The sequence below is a fragment of the Peromyscus leucopus genome, chromosome 19 (genome assembly GCF_004664715.2).
Source record: "Peromyscus leucopus breed LL Stock chromosome 19, UCI_PerLeu_2.1, whole genome shotgun sequence".
NCBI lineage: Eukaryota > Metazoa > Chordata > Mammalia > Rodentia > Cricetidae > Peromyscus > Peromyscus leucopus.
This window is the reverse complement of record NC_051079.1, coordinates 19,932,185-19,960,087: the sequence shown is the minus strand read 5'-3', so window position 1 is coordinate 19,960,087 and position 27,903 is coordinate 19,932,185. Positions and strand designations below refer to the sequence as shown.

The window sequence follows — 27,903 nt, the reverse complement described above, 5'->3', positions numbered from 1 at the left end:
TAACATGTTGTAATTATGAATCAATACAGCATCATCAGTATGGCCAGCTTTCTTCACTCACGCATCTATGAAGAAACGTAGCCAGGAACACTCACCACAGCTTTTGACGTAAGTGTCCATGACTTCTGCGCTGATACCATTGGGTCCAGTCTCGCTTGGGGCGTATTTCCTGAAAAAGTTCTAAAAAGACGTTGTGTACAACTTTACAAACTTAACACGTGTGAACAGTTAAGGCATTACAAAATCATGACTGATGGCCAAGTGTCAAGTCTAAACTGGGGTCAGAAGACAGTCTGCAGCTGTGTAAGCACAGCAATGGCAATGTTCTGTAATCCATGCTGGTGCAAGAGCCTGAAGACCTCTGGGTTACTTCCTCCACATGAACAGGTGGACCCGCCCTTTACAGGGGAGCCTGAATACAAGAAGTGGAAATTCCACAGCACACGTAAGCCACGGATTTCTGTTTTCAGCTTCCAGACACCTCAGGAACCTGCCCTTTGGATCTGGACCTGGAGTACAGGAGGGATTCCTACACACCAATCAACAAGCACAGAAATACAGACAAGAGCATGCAATGTGAAGAAGCGCTTCACAGCAGGCCTACCATGTGCACCTTCAAATGCTCAACCTTCTACTCAAGCAAGAAAATGCAAAGGAAAGCGACACTGAGATTCTAAAAGCTAGAAACCTGGTCATGAAGAGTTTGCCAGACCTTCCTGATGGAGGCTTGTGTGTGTGAGTGGGAATGAAGATAGAAAAGGTGAAAATTACTTTTGAATTCAACTGACTCTGAAAAAACAATGCCATGAGCTGCTAGGATGGAATCATTGGAGGAAATGTTCACTTGAGAAAACTGTCATCAAAGGCAGCATCCACAACCAACACCTTTACGGACAGGTGACCTGAACACCTCTGGACAATCTGATGGCTAAGGGAACCAAGGCAGCCAAGGCATTCCAGTGCTTGGTAAGGTGAAAAGACACACAAGAGGGCCAGATGGGAAAATGGGGGAAATGATGGGGATGCGACCTCTTCTAAGGGGATAAAATAAGCATAATTTCCTTGCAAGACAAAGGTGTGTGGTGGTGTTGTTGGAAGGGGTGGGGGTGGGGGGCGAGAAAAAAAATTCCCCAAATTAAAAATTTGCCATAATATGGGCATAACTATACAATGGATATTTGAAGAAAAATTTTTGTTTTAAGAACAAAAACTGGAAATAACTAAAATGTTCATCAATTAATGGCTAAATTGCACTTGTTCTATATTTTGGAGCAAAATGCAACTCTAAGTTTTAGTTTGTATAGTATGTTTGGGAAGTGAGCTTTATTTTATCTGTTTTTAGATACTGAGCCCAGTTATGTGCCACACAGAGTGTAAGGGCTTTAGCATCCAAACGACTAAGAGCATAACTTTCAACAACAATAATTCTTACTTCTGAGGAGAACTAAGACTCACAGAAAGAAGAGTAAGAAAAGGAGACTTTAATCTTAACAGTCCTTCTTCGTCAGCCGAGAACTTTTCTTAGGATGTCTTTACCTGTATGCTTCCCTCGGTGTCAAGAACTTCGGCAACAGGAACTGACTGGATGAACTGCATGAAGCCTACGTGGAAAGAAACACAGCATGAAGGCATGAAGCGCCACGCTGGGCACACTCCTGCCCGTCAGGAAGATCTGGTACACGGCATGAGCCCCATGTTGGGCACACTCCTGCCCGTCAGGAAGATCTGGTACACGGCACGAGCCCCATGCTGGGCACACTCCCGACCATCAGGAAGGTCTGACACACCGTGTTTGTACCATGTAGGTTGGTCAGCCAAAGGAAGCCAAGGCTCTGCTGGGAATACCTTCTCCATTAGTGGACATTCTATTCTGTTCCCAGAGAAAGAAGGACTGTGGCCACAGTGCTAACTTGATGCTGGTCACAGAACTACTAGGTAACTTTTTTCAATTAGTTTGATTCATCTGTACGTTTCCCTAGAAGAATTTCTATCAGTTAACATGAAGAACACAGAGTAATAGACTATATTCCTCAAACCTAGCAACCCTCCATACCTTTAAAACAACAGTACAAATTTAAAAATCACTTTAAATTTGCAGTTCTGTCCACTCACTGCACCTTCTACGATGTCCTGAAAACAAGAGAAAGGGATGTACAAACTCCCTAGATGAGAAAAGAAACTGGAAAGGCAACGGTATGCAAAATGGGGAGAGCAAGAGAGGACCAGTCAACCTGGTACAAGATCAGTAAACAACAAACACGTGGAAACTAAGTGAACAGGGCAGCACCATTTCTGGATTCACCAAACACCATCTGGATTTGGTGGCCCTGACATTCTAACAACTTGTGGACAAAGGATATTCCAGCAGAGTACAGATATGGGGGAAAAACCTACATTCATTCACTTCAACAAGTATTTACTAATTTCCTATCATATAGTATAAACTAAGTCATATGTGGGAAAAAGATGTTTATCCCCAACTACACATACAGTTAGAACTCAAGTTTTACTGGAATAAATATTATACATGAAAGGGCACAATGAAGCCGAGGAGGGAGATGTAAGTTACACAAGAATCCAAAGCCACCAGGCGCCGGGGCCTCGTCTTTAAAAGCAGAGCGTTAACAGGTGAAGCTTTGAAGGAAATGACCATCACATACTGATCACAACACCTTAAAGCCCCGAGATGGAAAGAGCATCAGAGAAACCTGAGTCGTCCACCACAACCGAGACTGTGAAATGGGGGCAAAGAGACGGCTATACACAGCTACGGGGCCTGGCAGCAAGGCTGCACTCAGCCAGGTGGCCTCCGCTCTGTCTTGGTCCCAAGAGCCAAGAAAAAAAGGCTAGCAATAAACTTATGCAGGGAAGCAAAGAGGCACATAGAAACACAACTGTATTTTCAGAAAGATCACTGAGGAGGAAATGAGAAGAGGACGACATCACCACCAGACGTGGGAGTGGAAATGGAGAGGTGAAACATGTAGGAAGTGCTGATCTCTATAATTCACACTGAGCATCGGCCAGTCTCGCACTATCCAACAGCACAAAGACTTACACGCGCACTACGTGTATACACAAAGGTGTACACGTGCAGACATACGTGTATACTGTAAAATGCAGCAGATAACAAATACACTTGTTGAGTGGCTTTTGTAAGCCGAGTGCGGTTCAGGGCCTTTCTGGGCCTCAAAAACTCTCCCGAGGACTATGCAGACAGGTATGAGAAAATACTGTGACCTACAGCCAGTCAGAAGGCAGAGAGATGCGCTATTCCAATGTGAAAAGTAAAAACAGCAGGGAAGGGAAGAGGTGGGGAATGGAAGGAGAGAAGGATGAGGAAATGAAAGAAGTAGGTGAGCATAAAACAAGGAGGAGAGGAACACAGAGAGAAACGGGGAAGAGAAGAAAAAAAGAAAAGGGCAGAGGGGAGAAGAGAGGAAGACAGGAAGGACAACCCAACATGTCTTCAGGGTTCTGAGTAAGCTAAGTCACTCTCTAACTTTCTTAAGGATTTTCAATTTACAAAGGCAAAGTGTACTGACTGGAAACGGAAGAAAGCGATCGCGATGTAAAATGAACTCACCGTGTTTCGTACTAGTGGCTAATACCTTGTAAGGTGTCAATTTCAGATCCAGATTTTCTTTCCGTAGCAGCTTTGGATTGAAAGATAAAACACATTAAGTGAATGTTAGACTGGAAACAGGCTCATGGACACGTATCAGCGCACAGGCATACAATGAAGACACAGACAGAAATCTTACAGGCACCACATTACATAACTCTCAGCGTCAAAATGAACTCATTTGCTTGAGTGAGAAGACACATTTCCATGTATTCTGAATATGTCATACACTGTCAATAAACATCACTTTTCTTCTGAATGCTTCACGCTGACCTTCCGGGACACAGTAACATAGAAGGCAGAAGCAAAGACAAAGGGGACCCATGTCTCTCTAGAAGCTGGAGACTGGGGTGGCATTCGGCAAAGATCTAGCTCATTAGATGACTAAGTCTGAAACCATGAGAACTTTGGCAAAAACAGTGTATGAACATGCAATCCCACTTCCCATGAGAACCTCTCTGAAGTGACGAAAGTAAGCTTGTTCAAAGTAGAGAGTGCTGAGCATCACAGCACTGTGATCAACGACACACATGCTTCTGTGTCTGTGAACACGGTAAACTGCGGTTTCTAAAACAAGGCACGGTCCCCACCAGCACAGAGTGACGTTCACCTTGTCCATAAGGGAGATGATCTGAAGAATCAGCTGATCTTGACGCAGGTCATCGCCATGCTTGAAAATAACTGGGTATTTGCCTCCGTCCTCTGTCTTAAAGAACAGCTGAGCAGGCATAAGAGCACTCTGCAAAACAAAGATACTGCCTGAAAAAATGGGCTGGAAATTAATGAACAAAGATCTACTATATACAGAAGGAAATGCTGCCACTCCGCTACACACACACAGGGGCACAGGGCCTTAAAAAACGAATGGGCTCTCAGAAAGAAATGCAGGGTGCCAGGCAACAAACTACAAGCAAGGCAACAGCCAGGAGACTATGTGGTAGAAAGATCAGTTTTGGAGTTAGACCAGAATGGACAGGAATGCACACAGGTAGAGAGCGACCCATATGGATTCTTTAAACTGTTCCTCCTCTGGAAACCAAGGAAGGAACGGAGGACACAGTTCTTCAGTGAAAACCCAGCTTTGTTGTGTGCTTGAAGACCACCTACAAAAATAAGGGGAAAGTCACAAAAAACCACTTCCGGGAAGCTATGTAACAGAAACTCTGGTGGACTAGCAATCTGAACTTCAAACCACCTTCACGTGGGGTATCCTGTTATCAGCCCTGCTGAAATGTCTTTGTACATCAGCTCTAGCTGACTCCATGACAGCCTGAGAGCAAAGGACCCAGAGCCATCTTCCAAAGGAGTGGGCAGAGGAGGGGCAGAGGAGCGCTGTTGTGCTCTTCATGTGCGGATGTAAATCCAAGTTTGAAATGGAAAGAACACATGACACCCACGGCAGGCAGAGGACCTGTACTGCACATGCGGCACCCATCCCAGGGCCTGAGGTAGTCTACGCTACACCAAGATGCAGCTTTGGCTACCAGGATGAGGTCTACAAAACACTAAAAGCCTTGGGAAAAGAAGTTCTTACCCTTTGCAGCTGAAAAGAGTTTATAACAATATGATAGGAATCCTAACCTCCCCTGCTCCCCGCCCAAAATGCAAAAGCCTCAACATAGGCTTAGTACAGGGCCAGTCTAAGGAATATAATCATCACTTTCTAGTTCATGGTATCGATGACCCAAATGATTTGCAGTAGCTGAGAATTACTCTAGCGCTTCGTGTAACAGTCACTACTCATTAGCTTTGAATAGTAGCTACCTCAAACCACATGCCTGAGCTACAACTCATAATTTTCAAAAAAGCCTGTACACATCAGAACGAAGGGGGAGGGGGACCTAACAGGACTGGATATTTGAATCAGAAAGATGTCCTGTGACACTCTACCAGCGTTACTTTGTGCACAGAAGACAATATTATAATAGTCTATAACTGAGGAGAACGTGTGTTGGGAATCCATCCAGTATCTGTGGCAAACTCATGCCACCAGCTCCTATTCTGAAGCTCCTGGATTCTTCTACCCTGACCAAAAGAAATCTCAGATATCTTTCTAAGACATTGCTCCTGATTGGTTCTTTGAAAAAAGGGACATTGGGCTTTACCTGCAGGTTTATTCCAAATGAATGCAGTTCACACAGAGACTGTTCACGTACTGTTTTCCTGTATTTCAACCCCCCAGCAGAATGTAAGAATAAAGCTATGTGTGTACCAGTATATCTATACCAGTATTATCCAACAGTAGGTTATAAAATCAGTATTTTTAAGTTGCAGATTGTTAAGTTATTAACAAATTTCAAAACCAATTAAATGAGCTGAGAGAAATATTTAAAACTGAAGGCAATTAAGAGGCCATTGTTGTAGCTCATTGGCAGAGCACTGGCCCACCATGATGTTTAAGACATGGTGAGGAGATGCACATTCAGGAGACTCAAAACTTCAAGGCCACAGTAAAACTCAGACTTAAAAACAAAAACAAAGAAAGAAATAAAACAAAAACTCTTAAAGCATTTTAAAACAACAGATGTTTCCAGTATGGTTATGTTGTATGAGGAAGCTCTCCTGCAGCTGTGTGAGCTCAGCTGGACTGGATGCTCTAACACACTACTAGAAAGCTCCTGTTCTGCCTTAGATGGTCTCATCTATCTTGTTCTAGGAGCTCTTCCTTACCTGATAGGAAAGGATATCAGTGAAGCTTATGGCTGTGTGCTCCATACTGAGAGCAGCTGGTAGCAAAAGTCCATGAAGTATATACAGCAGTGACAACTAGAGTTCAGAAGGTCAACCTGTCAGAACTAAGGGTTCTGTTAGAGGAAACCATCAGGCAAGGAGTTATAGAATTACTGCCTTTTGAATGAACTGGCTGTTGTAAAACTCTTGTGCAATAACAGTCATGATTCTCCCCATTTACCGTGCATCTCCATGTTATGTGTACATGTAATCTCACGATTACATCTCAATCGTGGGCACAACTCTCCTTATTCATTTGGGGTAATTGAATAACTGTCCCCAGCTGTGTTTATTTTTTCATTAACATACATCTGGCCAGGGCCATTCTGGGGACAAAAGTATTTCAGCAAAAATACCCTTTTCCAAGGACAAAACTGCACACAGATAAACATGAGCTCATCTCTGTAAGGATTCTGTCCTTAATTATATCACCAGCCTGCGACAGTGTCCCAGCCTGGCATCCCAGCCTAAAAAGCAGGCAGGCCCTCTGTGTGTCCCTTTTCTCTTTCCACTCTCTCTCCTTCAGTCTGTCCTCTCTCTCTCTCTCTCTCTCTCTCTCTCTCTCTCTCTCTCTCTCTCTCTCTCCCTTTCTCTCTCAATAAAGCTCTAAAAAGGTAACTATGGCTTGTGATTTTTCCAATCAGCACTCTTCTCTACCAGCCACCACGAGCAGCACCCATTTAACTAATTATCTCACCCACAGATAGAGAAAAGAGCCACTAGCAATTAAATCCTCAACCCCTTACCTTCACCCCGGGTTATTTACACAAGACTCTAACTTAAGAGATTTACTGCTCATATTCCTGGGATGATGTTTTAGCTACTTGCTAGTTACTGAGTTAAGGTAATTACTTCCCACTGACCCAAGGAGACTGCTGTCAAGGCCAGGCAAGCTTCTATTCTTGTGCAAATTAAGTTTTAATTTCTCCTCAGCCAGGTGCTATTCCTAGATCCCCTAACTGATCTTAGCCTTTAGTTGACCCTACCAGAGAACTCCCTTTTTGGAGAGTTGTAATTGGAAGCTGACATTTGTTGCTTTATGTGTGAATCCTTATCACCTCTGACCCTGAAAACATCAAGCCTTCCACTGCTTTGCCAAAGAATTACTGCATGTTTATATATACTGTTCTCAGAGAGCACTGGGGGAATGGATTGAGAAGAACAAAGATGAGGACGGAGACGGATAGAACTAGACAGACATGAGAGAACAGCAGAAGGAACTGAGAGCAGGAGGGACTGAGAAGTGTGAGATCAGAAAAGAAACGGTGTAGATAGAACTGACTTAGAAGAATAAAGTGAATGGACTCACGAACTCGGTGTGTTTAGATTCATGAATATCCCTCACATAGCATCCGTAGCTGCTTGTAGCATCTGTTTTGGACCCTGGTAGAAATCTCCTCAAGGCAGGCATTTAGGGGGAATTTGTTACTCCTAGAATCACAAAACTTTACCCACAGTGCCTCCCAGATGATACCAGGTGCATGACACCTGATAATCTGATTCAAGTTCTACCTGTACAGTCAGTAGCCAGTGAAGAGAACATTTGGCACACTGCTAAGAATAAAGATAACTGCTACTTAAAAATGTAACCAAAGAAATATAAAGTATACAGGAATGAGGCTAAGTTTTAAAAAAAATGGTAAATGGGCCTGATATCCATTTGAACTCATGAACTGATATCCATTTGAACTCATGAACTGAATATATAATGTAAGCCTTGAAATTCGCCTTTAAAAACTACCCTATATGAATAATAACTGTGGCTCTGACTACTGTTCAAAGAAGTAAACATTAAAAAGTGAAGTTTCAGAGACAAAAATGACATATTTTCATTAGAAACATCTCTATAATTGTAACACAAAAGATCTTAAAATACAATAATAACAGGCCAGAAAGGTAGTTCAGTAGTTAAGAACACTTGGTGTTTTTGCAGAGGGCCCAGCCTGGTTCACGACCATCTGCAACTCAAGTTCCAGAGGATCCAATACCCTCTTCTGATCTGAGGGCGCCAGGCACACAGGCAGTACACGCATACATACACGCAGGCATAATGCTCATATAAATAAAATGAATCCAGTCACAATACTATGAATAACAAAACATTCAAATGAAAAAGAATAAAGCAGCCTCTTTTAATCAAACATTTACCAAGTGAAATGCGGTTCTTCCCTGAAATGGTTTCACTTTCCAAGGTGCCGATTCTGCTCAGGTTCTGAACACAGTGACAACCCATCAGACTTACCTTAAACAGTGTGGCTGTCTCTGGTATGATTCCTCTTATTTTCACCTGTGGCTCTAACGGCAATGGGATCAGCTCCACATCTGATAAATTCATTTTTTCATTATCTCCAAGCAATGCTTGAAGCCTCTCATTCTAGAACAAATTATAAAGGAGTAATGAAAAAATAGTTCACAAGCACACAATAAAGTCCTAAAACTGATTCTAGTAACATTATTTGCAAAGCACATAAAAGTATCTGAAAACCACAGCAACAAAGGCCTTCCCTCAACCCAAGAGGCAACCAAGGGCTGTACTGATAAACCACAGTGTTTTGGGGAGTCACTTGGACAACCCTCACCCTTTCACAAACAAGGCAGTTTCTCGTTCCTGGTACTGGAGTTTTTTAGTCTATGGAACTTGGAGGGAGGAGCACTGTCAACCCAAGTTACTTAATTTCCTTTAAGACACACACATACACGTATATGAGTATGTTTATGCAAATATGTGTATGCACATTACACATGATATATATATATATATATATATATATATATATTATAACTTTAGTTAATATAAAAGAAGAGGATTCCTTGAGGCTTTATCAAGTAACTTTAAGTGTTCTTTGCCCCTATTGCTGGAGACATCACACACTTAGAACACGTGACTCACAAGCAGGACTTGACCTCTTTCCTGAGGTCTGGCTTTCGTGGTTCCAAGAAACACTATGCAAGCTGCCAAGGGACAGAAGCAATCAAGCAGATGTGACACTTAGGAACCATATTGCCAGCACAGCAAGAGGCCCGAGAAGCTGCGTTTACACACCGGCAACAACCAGCAGCCCTCATCAACCTGAGGTAAAGCCCACTCCAAAGGAGGGAAACCTTGCCAACCTTCTGGGTTGGTGAGGTCATGGACCCTAGAAAAGAATCTAATACCTCCACTTACCAGGCCAGCCTCATGCCTTACTATACTCTATATCTTCTCCTTCTACCCACAGAGAAGTACAGCTGCCACCCCCACCACCACCATCCCTCCCCAGTGCTTCCTTTCCAGCCAATGGAGGCTGTCACAGAAGTCACAACTGGACACAATGCAAAGAGCAAACAGATCACAGGGAGCCAGCCCCAACTGATACATCTACACCATAGCTTCTGCCTCTTTGGCTCAGTGAACACAGTGGAAGAGGGGATAAAAAAAACTGTAAGATGTTGGAAGAGGGTCCAGGAATGGAGTCGTGTGAAGAGAATTCTGAGTATTTGTAAGAAAACCAGACAAGAATCCTGTGAACTCAGTTTCTTCAAAACATCAAACTGTTCTTGGAATGTGTTTTCATGCTCCTCTGACATGCAGCAGACATGAATGCATTTATTTCAGGTTATTCACCATGGCTTGCTATTGTTATACAATTACGCCTCGATGGAAAACCTGTTTCTGCCACACTCAGTTTGTTCTTATGATTGTAAACAGCTTGAAACCACGAGAACTTCGCTCAGGCGACTTTCTCAACCCTCAGAGTATAAGTTGTCTGAAGACCTGAACAAAGTTGGCTATTTCATGTGACTTTAGTCCAGCTCACTTAATAGCTCCATTTTCCCAGGTCCCACTGCTTCTAGAGCTGTGACCCCAGGAGGTCTGCTATGAAACAGTCTCTCCTAGAAATGGCTGTATAAACAAGACTGAAACAATAGCAATATCAATTGACATGTTAACGTGGAAGGAAAAGATCACAAGTGCCCAGGCCTGGACAAAGAACTACAGGCAATTACTGACGCCTGGGAGAAGGAGAATTAGCCTCTTAGGAATGAGACCCCTTATGGGTTGTACAACACAGAGTGGTCATCCCTATACACACCACCAACAAAAGCAGATTCAGCAGGTTTTTATATATACATATACATACATATCTCCATACACAGGGATGTGTATATGTAACAAGTATAATCAAAGAAAAAGCCGCTATCAACTTGAGAGGGGGCATGAGAGGATTCAAGTGAGGGTAACTGGGAAGGACTAAAGGGAGGAAAGGGAAGTGGGAAGTGATATAATTCTATTTCACTTAAAAATGTTTAAGTGTATGAAAGCTTAAGAACATGTTTATATGTAATTCACTCAAGCATGAAACTACAGTCTCTAATAAATGACCCACTTTGTACCAGGAGCAGCGTGCCTTCAGGAAGTACCATCTTACGAAAAGTTAGACTTCTTCAAGAGTGACAGAGAATGTATTTTCTTATTGCAGCTGAGGAAGAACCAGGAGTGTACATTTGAGTGGAACGCAAAGGTTCAATTCCTTTGTCTGAAGGATTTATGAAGCCACAGAGAAGTTTAATTTCATTTGAAGCTTAATTTTGCATGACCAAATATTAGACAAGTATTACATTATGCCACCCCTGTGCATCTTTTAACTTTAAGAGGAATATTTAATTAATTTGGAGGTAACTGCTACCTACCTACAACCCTTGGTTCTCATTTTCATTAGCTCATAGACACAATGAATAGGACACAGATCTCAGACTCTGAGCAATCCAAGTCATCTTTGACAGCCACTAAATCTCATCTACCCAGCTTCAAAACAGCCTATTTTCTCTGAAGCCAGCAGAATCTTATAGTCTTTAAATAGGCAACCTATGTTTAAAGAGGGATGACTTGACTTATGTATCCAGAGCTGTAAAGTACTTCAAGCATGATACATGCACCAGAGGAAGAAGTCCTAGAACTAGGAACTAGATGATCAAAGAATAGTACTTAAGGACGACCAAACATAAAATGACTTCCCTTCAGCAATACTCCACTGCCTCTAAAGTTAAATCAATTCTTCACTGGCACAGATCAATTTATGCATCTCAGTAAAGGTCATGAACAAGACTCCTTCACAAAATGGCGACTGCTCACATGAAATCCAAATCCTGCCATCACTTTACTGCCTCCTCAGGTTTCACCCCTCACAATCTCATCAGACTAAGCAGAGTGCTGCTGTGAAGACCAAAGGTCCAAGCTGTAGATACACCCACTGCTGGGGAGATGCTAGGGATTGCTTCTCACTCGGGGACAGGTGGAGCCTGTGGTGGTGGGCAAACGGCATTAGGGATCTCTTTATTAGATCACGGTCTATGATTCTTCTGAATAATGCCAACTCGATCAAAACGTGTTTCTGTTCAGCCAATTTTCTTCTCTCGTCAGGGAAACAATTGTTCTGATCATCTGTTAAATTTAATTTTCTCTTGCCTTTTAAGTTTTGACTCGATTCTTTTAACTTTTCCCTCATATATCTATATACTTCAGGTGGGTTGTAGTGTTTGACAAAGGCCACCAAGAAACATCTGCCTGTCATCTTACAGGATTAGGAGAAAGGAAGACACCATGTGAGTCCTTCATGTCATCAAAGTTACGGCCCAGAAAAAACCCAGTGTTCGCAGAGGAGATACCTAGTTATTCTGTTGATCATGTAGAAGTTTTCCACTTAAGAGAACAGACATAATGCTACCAGAACAGACATAATGGTCACGCTGGCTCTGCAATCTACGCTGGCCCTTTGTTTTCTCAAATTTTTATGTAAGTGATCTAAACAACAAAGGTTCTAAGATGAGAGAAAGTAATGCATTATAGGTGAAACTATGCTTGGGGATAAAGAGTTCCCAAACTTACTAGTTGTGTGACACTGGAACACTGATCCCTTAATCCTCTAAACCTGCCATTCCTCACAGCTAGGAAACCCCACCACCTTACATGAACATATGATGACCTACACAACAGGATCCCAATGGCACCAGTGCCTTGGGCTCCTGGAACTCTAATTACCCAGAAAAAGTTCACAGAAAGCCTGGCATAGTGGTGCGTATCTTTAAACTAGCACTCAGGAGGCTGAGGGAGGAGGATGAATTCAAGGCTTGTCTAGGCTACAAAGCAAGCAAGAAACTGTCTCTAAAAAGGAAGCAAACAATGTAAGTTTGTACACTACGCCAACCCAACAAGACAACAGTCAACAGTCAGGATTTTAGGATGTGGAGCCACTTTTAGGCATAAACAGGATGCAACCCCGTGGCTCACCTTTTTCTTGCGGTTTCCACTTTCCCTCTGGACTGCCTTCATCAGATGCACCAGGCGGTCTACAAAGGTCTGCTGCGCTGCCAGCAGGGAGCGCATGACTCTGACGGACTTGTCACCCTGAGTGAGCAAAACAGTGTGATCATTCCCTTCCCCTTCTAAAGCTATGAACTTCAAAACAAAGTGAGACTGGAACAGACTAATTATTTTGATTTAGAAGTAATGAGAAACCTGCTGTCTAGGGTAAACACTACCAACTGGTTAGGGCAGAAAATTCCCTGGGTCCTGAGCAATCATTACTCAATCCATAATACAAAGACCACATGACAGGACAGGATTTATCCATCCTAAAATGCTTCTACTTACTGAGTTAATAAAAGCCCGATTCCAAAGAAGCTTTAAGAAGAAATCTCTTTGAAAAAGACAAGCCAGGTGGTGGTGGTACACACCTTTAATCCCAGCACTCGGGAGGCAGAGCCAGGCGGATCTCTGTGAGTTCGAGGCCATTTCTGTGGTCTACAGAGTGAGATCCAGGAGAGGCACCAAAACTACACAGAGAAACCCTGTCTTGAAAAACCAAAAACCAAAACAAAACAAAAAACCACACAGGATGTTTAGGCTCAGGGAAAGAGCAAGGCTGTGATGAGGTGAAATCGAAAGCTCACCTCTTTAGTGAGCTTGACATGGCTCTGAGAGCTGGACACAGCTTAGTCTAAAAGTATCCGGCAAGCTGTAGTTTAGCTTCTTAAGAACCTGAGACAGGAAACAGCAGACACAGTAAAAAGCTGCCAGGAAACATTTCAGCAGCAGAGCTGGAGAGTTCCATGTCAGCGGCTTTTCTTTGCCCTTGCGCCCTCTGCTGGCCAGACCTGGACACTGCTTCTTTAAAGAAGCAAAAGCAGCAGAAAATGGCCCTGGAAGATGCTGCTGAAGTCAGGTAAAATATCTACAGAAGAACTACTACGACTACTGAGTCTAGATGAGAAAAGAGGACAAAAACGTAAAATTATAAGAGCAGGACTTTGCTCGTTGTTTGGTCCATGTAAGGTTTATTTAATAAAGATCAAAAACCTGGTGTAAGGGTCAGAGTAAAAATGTTAGTCTTGTCTAGTTTCCTATCCAATGATTCGCCCATTCGTGTCAAACAAAAGCAGCCACACACACTAGAAAATGAATAACTATGTCACAGCAATTTGTTTACAAACACTGAACTTGGGATTTCAAATAATCTTCATGTACCACAAATATTAATCTCCTTTATTTAAAAAAAAAGATTTATTTTTATTTGGCTGGGTGTTTTGCCTGCGTGTAAATCTGTATACAACAGGCACTCGGGGTGCCCACAGCAGCCAGAAGAGGACATGATGTCAGATCCCCTATAACTGGGGTTATGGGTGGTTTTGAGTTGTCATGGAGATGCTGGGAATTGAACCCAGGGCCTCTGGAAGAGCAGCCAGTGCTCTTCACCACTGAGCCATCTCCCTAGTCCCCTCGTTTACTTTCTTCTCAGTTCACAAGGTTACTAGGCAGCCCAGTTGCAGCCCCTGAGTACCTTCAGCAGGGCTTGGCTGAACCTCCTCATGACATTCAGGTACATCTCGTGAGTCTTTGGATCTCTCTGCTGCGTGTCCTGATCTTCACACTCCACGATCACATACCTTCAAAACACATTGAAGAAGCTCATAGGATGAGAAATGAAACTCACATTTATCTAGTAAATATTTATATCATTTCATAAAAGAGACTAAAACATGGCTATAAGATTTAAGTGGGAGTAAAGTTTTTCATTCCCATCCCTTTAGAAGTGAACACTAAGCAACAATATAAGCGGCCATCAATCACAATCATCAACAAGGCCACCATCAACTATACTATGCCTCATGATTCCTATGTGTTATCACGGAAACACACTCCACTATGTTATGAAATACCTGGAATACTACTAAGGCCTTCCTCTGTCAATGAAGCTTGCACATCCACCAAGTAGCTGTACAATAAAGACATTACTTCCCGTCTCATACTTGGCACAGCAAAAGGTGTGTCTTACTCTGAAAACCCCTCTGGAGCTACCTTTTTCTCTGACATATTTTCGCAAGATGACTAAAAGTTTGAATTGATTTTTCTCTCTCCAATCCAATTCCCCCATTCCTCAAAAACTCTACAAAATCTACAACTTTTCTATTATAAAACTTGTTTTAGACAGTTAATGCCGAACTTGTTTTCCTAATTCTAAACTCCTTGTATGATTATAAAAGTCACACATCGGCTGGAGAGATGGCTCAGAGGTTAAGAACACTGACTGCTCTTTCAGAGGTCCTGAGTTCAATTCCCAGCAACCACATGGTGGCTCACAACCATCTGTAATGAGATCTGGTGCCCTCTTCTGGCCTGCAGACACACATGCAGACAGAACATTGTATGCATAATAAATAAATAAATCTTAAAAAAAAAAGTCACACATACATAAATAAGCTAAGTGAGAGATAATTTAATAAATGTTTTAAAATGTTCTGATGGGAACAAACCATAATGTATAACATAGGTGCAGAAAGTTAGAAAGCAAAACCTTATGGCACTTAATATTTCTTATAATCTATACTGTTTAAATAACAATGCTAAATTGTAAAGCAGCTTTAAATCACTTTCAGTGGGCCATGATAAACACACATTTAGACTGACTTGTTTGCCTTGTCAACTCTGAAATGTGGAGAGCAGGGGGTGGTGGAGCAAGTCTAATTCTAGCACTTGAGAAGCCGAGTTATTAGTGCTGGCCGGGGTTACATGAGATCATGACTCGAAACAGTGAGAACAGGGAAACTACATGTATTTCTCAGGCTGGTACATCTAGTTGATTCAGGAGATAGCTGTCAAGTCAGAATCCATGTATTTATCTTCATTCTCCTGCCTCCATCCTGTGCGTGCATGCGTGCGCAAGTATGTGCAGGGGCACATGTATGTATTAGTAGACATGCATGTGTAAATATATGTACTCCTGCCTATGGAGGTCAGAGTTTGACTCCACTGTTTTCCTCAAGAGAGGATTTCTCACTGAATCTGGAGCTCACCAATCTGTTAGGCAAACTGGCTCCTGAACGCTGGGCCTTAGTCTCTTGTCACCCTAGGAAGGCAATGACAAGTGCCCTCTACTCGCCTGGCTTTCTATGTGCACTTTGGAAGCAAACTTATGCTTGAACAGCAAATACACTGCCCTAAAGCATCTCTCTACAGCCCTGGCTTTCTATTCAGCTAAGTCACTCAATTCTACTCCATCTTCAAAATCTACAAGAAACTTTCAAATCCCTTAATTGATAACATTTGCCAAATGTCAAGTCACAGACACACACTGTTGTTCCCCTATACTGTTATTTGAAGAATACATTCAGTCATCTAGAGGGTAAACTGCCTAAGACTAGAGAGCTCATGTGTCTTGTTCTCCACTACACCCCTGCAGGCCCATGCCTTGTAGTAGAAGACAATCTTCATTGCTGAATGACTCGGATGCCATGGATTCAGATAAAAATCTCAACATTGGTAACTATACAATATAAATTTATATATCTTTTGTTCATATAAGGTATAATTTCCATCTTCTTATATTACCTGGTTTCATATTCATCTAGTGATTTTCAAGCACTAGAACTTTAAGAAAAGATAACGCAGTATTTTTAAACTAAATATGTAAAATTGAACTTACCAAACTAACCGAAATCTTCTTTCTTTAACTACTAAATACCCTATCAATAAATCCCCCATGCTTTTAAGATGAATTTTTTTTCATGTAGTAAATAAAATTAATGAAGACTGTTTTCAGAAGTTAAGTAGGAAACGTGTCCCAAACACATGAATAAAAGGGGATGGGGGCCAGGCGGTGGTGGCGCACGCCTTTAATCCTAGCACTCTGGAGGCAGAGGCAGGCGGATCTCTGTGAGTTCGAAGCCAGCCTGGTCTCCAAAGCGGGTTCCAGGAAAGATGCAAAGCAACACAGAGAAACCTTGTCTCGAAAAACCAAACCAAACCAAACCAAAACAAAAAAAACAAAAGGGGATGAGATATAACACAGCCAGATTAGAAAATACAAGCCCTGGTTAACACCTGTGCTGCCTGTGTTTGGCGCTGGTCCACATGTCCAGAAGCATGTTCACATTGTGGTCCTCTTCCGACCCCTAACATGCCTGTGCTGAGTTACTCCATGCAGCCTGCCAACTGCTTTCATTGAATGCTTACGATGCCTCTGCACTAGTCAGCCCAGCCCTACCAGGAATTCCAAATTAATACCACATTTCTTCAACTCTAACAAGAAAATTCTTATTCCTCAACTTAACCACCTTCAAATTTTCTTTCAAACACCATAATTATGTCCTCCCTACAAGAGCAGAAGCATCAGCATTCCCCTTTAAAACAGACTGTGTTTACCTGAGCTTGACTTGTCCATCCCATCACCCAGATATGAACTCATACTCCAGGCAGGTCAGTCTTCTCTGATGCTGCTAAACATCAACTCTCTGATTCAGCACATATGGCAGTGTAGTGGGTAGCCATTCCAGCTTGGATCTGGAAGTTCCAACCCCCATTGAGACTCTGGCAACTGTCACGCCTACGAGGCGGGGCAAGGGGAGGTGCTGGAAACCCGAGAGCTGGATGGGCGAGCACTCTCTCTGGGCGAGCTCTCTGCGCCTGGACCCTGGACGGTGGAGATTGACTGTGCAGAGCTCCAGAGAACGCCGCTGGATTACGATACACCTTCCCCAGACCCCCGCAACCTATCCATTCCTTCATTTGTAAGTCATCCACTAAATAAATCTTCCTTTTAACTACGTGGAGTGGCCTTTATAATTTTCCCCAATATGGCAGCATCTGCCAAACACACCTTCCTCCCCATCTCCCCATCCCCCTATACTCTATTATAGAGTCACAGCTATAGCCCGTCTCTCTTCAAAGTCTATGCACCTTGCTTCTGGACTTCCTTTATAAACAGACTCTTTGACACGACATGTCCTGACCACAGCTCCTTGTCTGTCACTGCTCCACATGGTTAACTCTCAGCACCTTCTTAGGTTGTAAAGGCACTGAGGTGAGTGCCTTACCTCAAATGCTCTCATCTGACATGTTCTTATAGACAGATAACTGTTTAAAGGAGGTAAGAGTTGTCCTCTCTCCTCTTCTCAGAGCTAAGCTATACCACAAGCCAGATGTTCTTGAGGTCTGGCGTTTCCAGGAAAGTGCTACGAGGAGTTAAAGCATGACCCTAGACACACTATATCATTCTCAACGAGAGTCGTAAACTAAAAATGAATAAAAGCATGAAGGACTAGAGATGCTTTATAGAACATCTACAGCATCACTAGACACAAGACTCTCTTTAGATTAAAATCCATACCAATTTGCCAGGTATTGAGATGCACACCTATAATCCTATCACTTGGGAGGCTGAGGCAGGAGCAACTTGATTTCTAGACCAGCACAGATTATGAAACAAGATCTTGTTTCAAGAAACCATGAAAACCACAATAATAAATCAGAGTAAATTCAAACTTCAGTGCTTCATACTGCCCACATCTCAGGTGCTCAGGGGGCAGATGAACAGCTCTGAGGATCATTTATCAAGAGAGAGGGTTTAGAGGATGGCTTTGTTATAGAGGATTCAGCCAGGACCCAAACAAGATAAACTCCTATTTTTTATTATGGTATTTCAGAATGTGTGGTCACCTGAGGACCACCCATAAGAATGTCAGAACAAGAGTATTTGCAAACTCCAAAATCATCAATGGATCTCACCAAATCTGAGCCTGGCTGCTTAAACTCACTGACGGCTCCCACCACCATTATAATTTCATTTTTTTTCCTATGTACTTAAGTAGCAAACTCATCCACAAACTAACATGACCATGTCCGCAGGCCTCACCACTAAGTTCACTACCCACTAACTACAGCGTAAACGGCTACAACAGTTTCCAGAACTTGAAGGTGCATGCTGATCTCCATAATTAGACACCTTTCTAGTACTGCATGTCAGAGTTCTGCTAAAAAAGAAATGAGTCATCTAAAATACAAATGAGCATCGGCTCCACAGACAGATGAGGACCAAAAGTCCCAGAGTCTAATCATTTCACAACTTGCTGTTGACACCTATCAACTAGATTCTACAGAGCCCTGCATGGCATTTCCTGGAAAGCTGTCATCTAAATGGGAAAAGTGACAATCTGTCCAGGTACTCAACATAAGATGACATCAGCAGGTTCCCTCTTCCCTGACAATTTCGTTTTGTGGAGTAAGTAACTTTCACTACTTTCAAAGGTCTTAGAAGTCAGAGAAAACATGTCCCAGCATCCAAAGTTGACTTTCCTTTCAACACACCGCAATGACTATAAAAATAAAAAACTGCAAGGACTTATAGATTCTGATGCCAACATTTTACAGACTAGAGACATAACTCCCCTCTGTGGATGAAAGTGTTGACACTACTCATTTTAAAGGGGCTATCTGCACAGGTACTGGCCCCTCAAGGATTTAGCTACAGCACAAATCCTATTGAAACCACTGAAAAGGGGAGAAAAATGGCAAAAACAAAACAAAACAAAAAACCCTAGAGTGTTCAGAAGAAAACAGTACAATCAGTTAAACTTGAAATTTAAATTCATTTGTTAGGACAGAGGAAGCTTGGTGAGAGGCTCTACACCCTGACACTTGGTTCATGTTCAGAGGAAACTTGACCCCTTTAAGAAAATTAAGAAATTATTTCTCATACAATTATCCTACACTCATAAAAATAGCAGTGTCTACCAAAGTCAGGCATTACTATCAACAGTTTTTCTCACCAATGAATATTTATTTCTAAATACATAATATGTAGAGTTTAATAAGTTTAATTTTAAAATGAACAGACAGTTCAAGGACTCACAGTGGAGAAACCCACATGGAGTCTGGGTCTGATGGGATGCATTGAAGAGTGCCAAGTGGGACTGCCCATGGTTTATGCTCCCTGTAAATTTTTCTGTCTTTTCTTTTTTAAATATTTACTCAGCTTTTCACAAGAAATTGCTTTTCTGTAATAGTGAGAACAGAAGCACACTAAAGCATTCAGATAGGAAAGCAAGGAACATGAACTATAGGTTTCTATTAAATCAAAACAGCAATTTGGCAATATGAGAATTTGTAAGTAAACTCTTAAATGGAAAACTGGTAATTAAAACTAGCCAAAATGTTCTGTAATGTATTTCCAAGGGCATCTTAACATTTAGTGTGAAAGAAATACATTTTTATGCATAATACATTCAACTGCTGAACTAGACACCTGGAGATACTCTGCTTTCCAATAGTTCAGTCATTGGGCAAAGGGAAAACTCATAGGTCTCATTGGAGAAAATGGCTCATGTTATAAAAAAAAAATCACTGGTATTAGTTTTTCTTTGTGGTAGAGAAAACCATAAAGACTTAGACAATGTTGTTTATGTAGGCCAGGCATCTGTGTTTTTTTACAAGTGCTCTGGTTCCCTTCCTTTATGAAAATGGGAGAATGAGCTGAAGCTTGATTCAACCCATACAACAGTATTTTCAAATCCTGTCTAAAATAAGACAGCATTTTAATTTCTTCAAGAAAAGTAAAATGTCTTATGATTATTGAAAAACAAGGAATTTTCAGAATGAACATCTATTGATTTGTGCTATTTAAATTAAGGCCGCCGGGCGGTGGGGGCGCACGCCTTTAATCCCAGCACTCGGGAGGCAGAGGCAGGTGGATCATTGTGAGTCTGAGGCCAGCCTGGACTACTGAGTGAGTTCCAGGAAAGGCGCAAGGCTACACAGAGAAACCCTGTCTCAAAATAACCAAAACAAAAAACAAAAAACAAAAACAAAAAAAAAATAAATAAATTAAGGCCATAAATTAAATATAAGATTAAATTGTAAATCATTTCTATAGTTAAAAACCCATGTTTCCAGTAGAGGTCACCCAGCAGGCTGTACCCCAAGACCCTCTGCAAAAGTGGACAGGATTCACTTGTCAGCATTTAAACCCAATGATTTTTTTCCCACTGACTCAATGTATTTATCAATGTGGCCTCCACTTTAAGATTTAAGAGAGGGAGCCACACTTCATACTAATTTGGTACAGGAAGTTGCCCCTCTGTACCTTTGTTTTACGTTGCTCTCATGTAAACCATGACAGTTACCCCTACTTCATGTAACTACTCAGGGAAAAGTGGAAATAGTCACTGGGACACCTCTTCAAATGGCGGATAATCTATCCTAATCAGTACCTGTCACGTTCAGTTAGAGCATCCTTCTGCCTCAGTCTCTCCATCTTGAAAGTGAGCGAAGATAATTTTTAATTTCAATTTCTATTACTGTAGGATTTAACTATCTGGTAAATAATGTAAAACTACACTCTTAAAAAGTTATAAAGTATTCTCTACTACTGAAATAACAAAAAAGAAAAACAGACCCAACTGGGGGGAGGAAGAGTCACCAAAGTTCTCGAAAAATTAGCAGAAGAAAGAGTCCGGTGACACCGACTTCTAGAAACAGCTATGACAGTGACGGGGGACATAAGCACAGAACCCAGGCATCTGGTGATGGCCTTCATAGTAAGTTTTCTGTCTTTACAGCATGAGAAAAGTAGTTCAAAGAAGTGATATGAAACAAACAAAATTGTTTTCACATACCAGTATAAATAATTAGCCAGTGTTGAGTTCTTACAGGCTCTTGATATCAAGAAGGTACATAGATCTTGCTGAAAAAATTAAAAGAAATACGTATCACCATCTGCTATTAACAGGAGGCAAATGAGAGGTCCTAAGCCAGCCCATCAGTTTTCATCTGAGGTTACAGTGCAGATTCTCATCTAGCCATCTATCTCTCCCATCCATTCCCAAAATCCACCCACCTCAAATTGACTTCAAACTAAGACAATACATGAGACTCTGTGGAGTTCCTTGTTCTCCTGATCAATATTTTTGGTAATAAATAAAGACAATGAAAAAACAATCATAGAAATAGTTTCAATGGATCTGAAAAGACAATGGTGAAACCATCACATCTAGGCCAGCCCAAGATGGCAGTGTATATAAAGGCTCTATGCTTGGCATGAAGCTCAATTGCAGTGAGCAGTGAAAGAACAGATTTAAGAGATAAACAATGGTCAAATTATTTAACAACTGTTGGGTACAATTTAGAGTGTGAACTGTATATGAAAAGCAGAAGAGATCCATACCCAAGAAAGGATTTTGACAGGAGTGTGTGACAGTCTGACTGACATTTAGTTAGTTCAGGTGTCTGAAAAGTGCAGACCTGAGGTCAGTTAGGATGTTTTAACAACAGTCTAGAAAGTGAAGATGGCAAGTGAAACAAGGTAAGAGATGTTTGGAAATCATAACTAATAGGGATTTCTGATGAAGAAACGAGGATAGAACTGACAGTAATTTCCAAATCTCTGGATTCAGTAGATTGCTTTGTTACATCACAGATGGAAAACGGAAAAGAGAACAGCATTTGTGTAGCATTAACTTTGAAATGCCTGTCAGATAGAGCATGGAGATTAAGTGAGGATTCGGATACACAAATCAGAAGCTCAGACAAGAGATCTGAGTTAGATACTGAAGTGTATTCGTATTAGTACTGCTCAGGGAAATCATAAATGGTAACAGAGGACTTTAGGGAACAGTACAATGTCAAGTACAGAAGTGGATATTGATGAAGGGCACTGTACAAAAACAAACATTACAGTTGAAAAGTAAAACAGATGAATGCTACTGCCTAAAGCCTTAGGAAGTCACAGCTTCTCAAGACAGGAGCCTTCAATAGAACTGGGCACTATGTGACCATGTCAAAGCCCTTTAGAAACTTAACAAAATAAGTTTTAAACAAAACCAAAGTGATGGGGTCTAAAGCCTCGGAATGAAGGGAGGGGAGAATCAAGATATAAAAATCACTGAGTTGGTCCTGAAGGCACATAAGGAGCTAGGTGTCGGAAGGAATGGGCACGACAGGGCACTTTCTGAATTTCTAAAGTAAGAGACATTAATGCACATCTGGCTATTTCTACAAAGAACAAAATATCACCTGTAAGGCATTCCATTTCTTCTCTGTAAGAGAAAGAAGGAAAGGATGAGGAGGGATCTGTGTCTATAGATCTGGAGACAGAACTCATCACTCCTGATACAGTGGTTTCTATTGTGTCCAGCAACCATGGAGCCCAACTGTTGCCTAGAAGTTGGGAGGTGGAACATGAAGAACAAAAAGAGAAAGTCCTTGAGGGGCAAAGGAGATCAGCCCACCTAGGCAATGTAGGACAGTAGGTTGCAGTCTTAATTCAAGTTGAGGTATATGAATGTGCTTTGACACTACACATTAAGCTAAGTGTTTTCCTCAGCAACATTCAGGCATGGAGAAATTATGTGATTAATTATGCTTACCAGGAGTTAAGATCTTTCCAGGGGAAATGAAGATGTTCATAAAAGAATGCCTAATATGATGAGGCACAGGATGAAAACTACATGAAGAGGGAAGCAAATACTGAAGGAGGATGAGCTGATGGACCAAGAAAAGGAGAGCAAGCAAACAGAGATCAGAGGTCTCGGTGCATCATAGCTCCCTAAAAGGAAAGCTGGAGCCATCAGAGGCTATCAGGAAACAGATGTACTGACACATCAGTGATAACAATAGCTCCAATTCTAGGGATTTTCTTTTCCATTGAAGGCAATGGGGAGAGGAGAAAGGAATTTAAGTATGGTAAAGAAGACCTCTACTATCAAGCCACATCCCCAGTCCAGGAAGAATGTTTTTAGATCTACATTTTAACATGTATCAAGAATCCAATGAAGCCAGGCGGTGGTGGCGCATGCCTTTAATCCCAGCACTTGGGAAGCAGAGGCAGGTGGATCTCTGTGAGTTCAAGGCCAGCCTGGTCTCCCAAAGCGAGTTCCAGGAAAGGCACAAAGCTACACAGAGAAACCCTGTCTCGAAAAACCAAAAGAATCCAATGAAGATACCTCTCAAGTAGACAGTTTCATCTAATTTAAAAATTATGAACAGGGTTAGAAAGATGACTTAGCCATTAAAGGTTAGGTTCATAACCAAAACTATAAGTTAAGAATACAGAACTAAGACACTTGATAACAATGCCATATCAGTGATGACAAGGTCTGTACTGCTTCCAATATTGTTTAGAAGAAAAGTAATGATTATGAATCATGAAAATTAAAAACACAGGTTAAGTTAAAATATCCAAGTTAACTAGTTAAAAAAAAAATCAAGACAGAACCTATAAACTAGGGAGGTAGAGAGGGTTGGAAGATGGATTTAGTCAAAGATGAACAAAGAGAGTATTATATATATAAGATGTTCTATTAAAACAACAACAAAACAAAACAAAAACAATGAGACAGAATGCTAAACAAAATTTAAAATGGAGATTTCACTATCTGGGATGTTCGGTGGTAAGCCTGAAATACAAGGCTACAAACATATGATGCATTTAATTAACAAAGAGATTCAAAAATATTTCAAGGATACATCTACAGGTATGCACAAAACAAAACAAGTAACAACAGAAACCCTCACAATTCCATCTTACAGGGAACTCTATGTGATGGACTTAATTGTCAACTTGACATAATCATGTAGGAACAGTCTAAATGAAGGGTTTCCTAGTTCAGGCTGTGGGCATGTCTATGGGGATTATCTTGGGCTATATTAAATGAGGAAGGAACTCCCACCCACTGTGGGTGGCATCATTCCCTGGGCAGGGGATTCTGAACTGGAAGAGGAAGGAGTGAGGTAAGCCACAAGCATGTATGTATGAATTCAGTGCTCTTTGCTAATGACTGCAAGCTAGCCACTTTGAGTTTCTGTCACTGACTCCTTGCAATGCTGGACCTGACATCTAGCCAAAATCTCAGAAAACTCAGGTTTTATCATGTTTTTACATTTAGCTGTTCATATAAACTGATGTCTGAATCTATAAGAAAGAAACAAGGAAGACCAGAAGACATGGCTTCGGTGTGGAGAAGGAAAGACTAGGTACCTCAGTCTATGATACAGAGAAAAGTGGTGTGACCAACCTTGGTGAGTACCAACTCGAAGGTGCTGAAGGCTTATATACTGTTACTTTTCTGAGGCTAAGGAAGAGGGAGGGTCATCACTCAAAAGGATCTCTGCCATGGTTTAGATTATATGAACACTGCAAATAGCAGTCAGCCCAAGAAATGTTGGTTCATCAGTCACAAGAAAAAAACATCAAAAATAGATAAAACTGTTAAAGCTACAGTTTGGGTGCTAGGTAGTAAGTAGGGTGACATTCTGAACACAACATTCACAACCTGGTCATGTCAGAGCACAACCAGCATTAAGGAGCGCAAGATGTTCACCTCAATTATTTCATCAACTTCTAAAGAAAACTCATGTGCTCTGTCAACCATTGCCAGTAGTCTACTGTGGAGGTATCTTTGTGGATTTCTGGGGACCTCTCTAGCACTCTGCTTCTGCCTATGGTCAAGAGGGTGCCTGAGCTGACCTGCTCTGGTGATTGGATGGCCAAACACCCTGGCTGTCATGATAGAACTCTCATTCAGTGTCTGATGGAAGCGGATGCAGAGATCCATGGCCAAGCCCCAGGTGGAGCTCTGGGAGTCCAATCGGCAAGAGAGAGGAGGGACTGTATGAGCGAGAGATGTTGAGACCATGGCTGGAGGAAGCACAGAGACAAATAGCCAAACTAGTGGAAGCGAATGAACTGTGAACCAGTGGCGAAGGAGCCCCCATGGAACTGGACCAGACCCTCTGGATAAGTGGGACAGTTGATTAGCTTGAACTGTTTGGGAGGACCCCAGGCAGTGGAGCCGGGACCTGTCCTTGGTGCGTGGGCTGGCTTTTTGGAGCCTGGGGCCTATGCTGAGAAACTTTGCTCAGCTTTGGTGCAGGGAGGAGGAGACTGGACCTGCCTCAGCTGAGTCTGCCAGGCTGAGCTGACTCCCCAGGGGAGACCTTGCCTTGGAGATGGTGGGGTGGTGGAGGGGGGGAAGAAGGAGGACAGGGAAATCTGTGGCTGATATGTGAAATTAAGTTAATTATAAAATAAAAATACTATTAAAAAAAACAAAACAAAGAAAACGATGTGATGACCTGCAGGCCCTACAGTAATGACATCTACTTCTCCCTCAGACCTCATCTTTTCCATGTTCATGTCCTTACCTAGGACTGGCCCCTGCTGTTTCTCGACACACACACCAGAGCTGGTGTATTCTTTTCAAATAACTACTAGGCTAAGAGAGCTGTTTCCCTTCAAAAAATGAGTTTACCTGTCCATAGGAATTAAAAACATCTGCTTAGTGTATGATTCTAGAGAATCATACATTTCTGTGGTACAATTACAAATACTGACAGTTGCACTAACATTCATTAATATAGTAAAATGAACATCCCTGAGTCTCTCTGATAAAATATTTGAACTAAGCTTTTTCATGTTATATATAAACCTATGTATGCCCCAAGCACCAATAAAGTGAACCAAGCAATATCCAGCATATTACACAAGGGGAAAGGTCATAACATGCACCATAAAGCCAGTTATTGAACAAAGTTACAATGGTTAGTTTATTAATCAAACCAAGGTCTTAAAGATTAACACAATGCCAACTGACAAGGCCTCTTGCACCATAATTTTGGAAAGCTTGTACTCACCTCTAGATTTTCCCCATCGGAAACTTCTTTTGCTTTAGATGCAGGAGGAGGGGAGGACACCGGAGGAAGAGGGTTGGTTAGAATTTGGGAGCTGAAAACGGAACAGAAGAGATAACTGAGATGTAAATCCTGTGCAGTCATTTTATCTGCAAGCAAGGAGCTGCTACTGTCATCCTGACTTAAGAGGAGAAAGCCGTCACACAATCGAGAATGTAACAGGGAGTCTGCACAGCTAGCAGGCTGACTCGAGACTCGGTTCTCTGACTAGGCAGAAGGCAAGAATGGTCTCTAGTAACCTGTGCGTATGTATTCTTAAGTTTACTTGGTGAGTTTCCATGCCAAAGTCAAAATCAAAATGAGAAAAGCCAGAGTCTGTTTGGCACATGAGGGAGAAAGGAAAGAAAACAACAATATAAATGAAAGAAGAGGATAACTTGAAAAGGGACCAAGTGTCATGTGTAAAAACAATCTTCCCTGGAGAGCCATACCTATCTATTTCTGCAGAACTGATTCCAGAATTGGACAGATTTTCTGATCCCGAACCTTGACTGTCCTTCTTGGTAGGTTCCAAACCATTCTTTATGTCATCGAAGTTCTCATATTTCAGAGCCTGGACCAGCTGCAGTAAGTACATCAGCAAGTCCTAGAGACCAATGAATGAGAAAGAAGCTGGTATTAGCAGAGCACAGCACACTTACTCTAGAGCCGGGACAGCCCTCAACTTGCAATGTCTACCTCTTCCATCTGTTGCCATTACCATGTTACTAAGCTACGTCACCGCTGGCTGCATCCCGTGTCTTCATTATAGAAAGAGCAAGACAGCAAAGACTGCAGAAACAGTCACAATCACTAAATAAGAGACTGGAGAGTGTGCAGCACACAGTGAGTGGCCAGCGGATGAGTCACCTTAAGTAGGGCTGTCTGAACAACAAAACAAGAAAGCAGGAAAGTAAGGACGGAGCTTGAGCTGGCTCCTAAGGAATTAAAGAAGGGACTTGTTATCAGCAGATAGTCAAATGCATCCCATGTCTAAGACTGTTGGAGAATGCACTTCACATTTTCAAAAGAACTTCTGTTTCAGGACATGTTCTGAAACAAATTTTGTTCTTCTTTCCCTTAAAAGCCAGAGTTTAAAGAACCTTGAGCCCTTTTTCTTCTCCTTTTTAATTATTCTTTGAGAATTTCATTCATGTATACTCTGTACTTTACCATATCCATAGACCTCTCTATGTCCTCCTGGATCACGCCACCACACCTCTCTCAACCCCATGTCCTTCTTTTCAAACAAATCCATGGAAGAGACTGTGAGCAGATTCTAACACTCTGGTCAGAGGAAAGGCTTGAAGCATTGGTGTCTCAGCCTGAGCCCCTCTGCTGCTTACTGGCAGTCAGCAGGAGTCTGGAACTAAAACACGGCAAGAGCTGCTCTTCATCGAAATGTTCTCTAATGTGAAGTCTCTAAGTCTAACGTTTGCGAGGGAATGAAGTGTTTCTCCATAAATGTAGGTATGTGCTCTTTTCCAGCACTATTAAGGAAGCGCAAAAAAAAAAAAAAAAAAAAAAGACCTTTAAAAAGAAAACCTTTGACAAGACTCAAAGACAATTTCCA

General features: G+C 41.8%; 1 protein-coding gene across 1 annotated transcript in view; it reads right to left on the bottom strand.

The window, feature by feature from the left end:
- The window catches only part of Pik3c3 (phosphatidylinositol 3-kinase catalytic subunit type 3), a 96,031-nt gene that overhangs the window by 31,696 nt on the left and 36,432 nt on the right, over window positions 1–27,903 (bottom strand). Inside the window, exons 11-20 of the mRNA XM_028867100.2 lie at window positions 26,783–26,937; window positions 26,295–26,385; window positions 21,281–21,348; window positions 14,173–14,278; window positions 12,624–12,740; window positions 8,598–8,729; window positions 4,236–4,364; window positions 3,587–3,656; window positions 1,537–1,601; window positions 96–180 (exon numbers count right to left, since the gene is read on the bottom strand). Of these exons, the coding sequence (XP_028722933.1) occupies window positions 96–180; window positions 1,537–1,601; window positions 3,587–3,656; window positions 4,236–4,364; window positions 8,598–8,729; window positions 12,624–12,740; window positions 14,173–14,278; window positions 21,281–21,348; window positions 26,295–26,385; window positions 26,783–26,937 (1,018 nt within the window). The remainder of the gene's footprint in view (window positions 1–95; window positions 181–1,536; window positions 1,602–3,586; window positions 3,657–4,235; window positions 4,365–8,597; window positions 8,730–12,623; window positions 12,741–14,172; window positions 14,279–21,280; window positions 21,349–26,294; window positions 26,386–26,782; window positions 26,938–27,903) is intronic.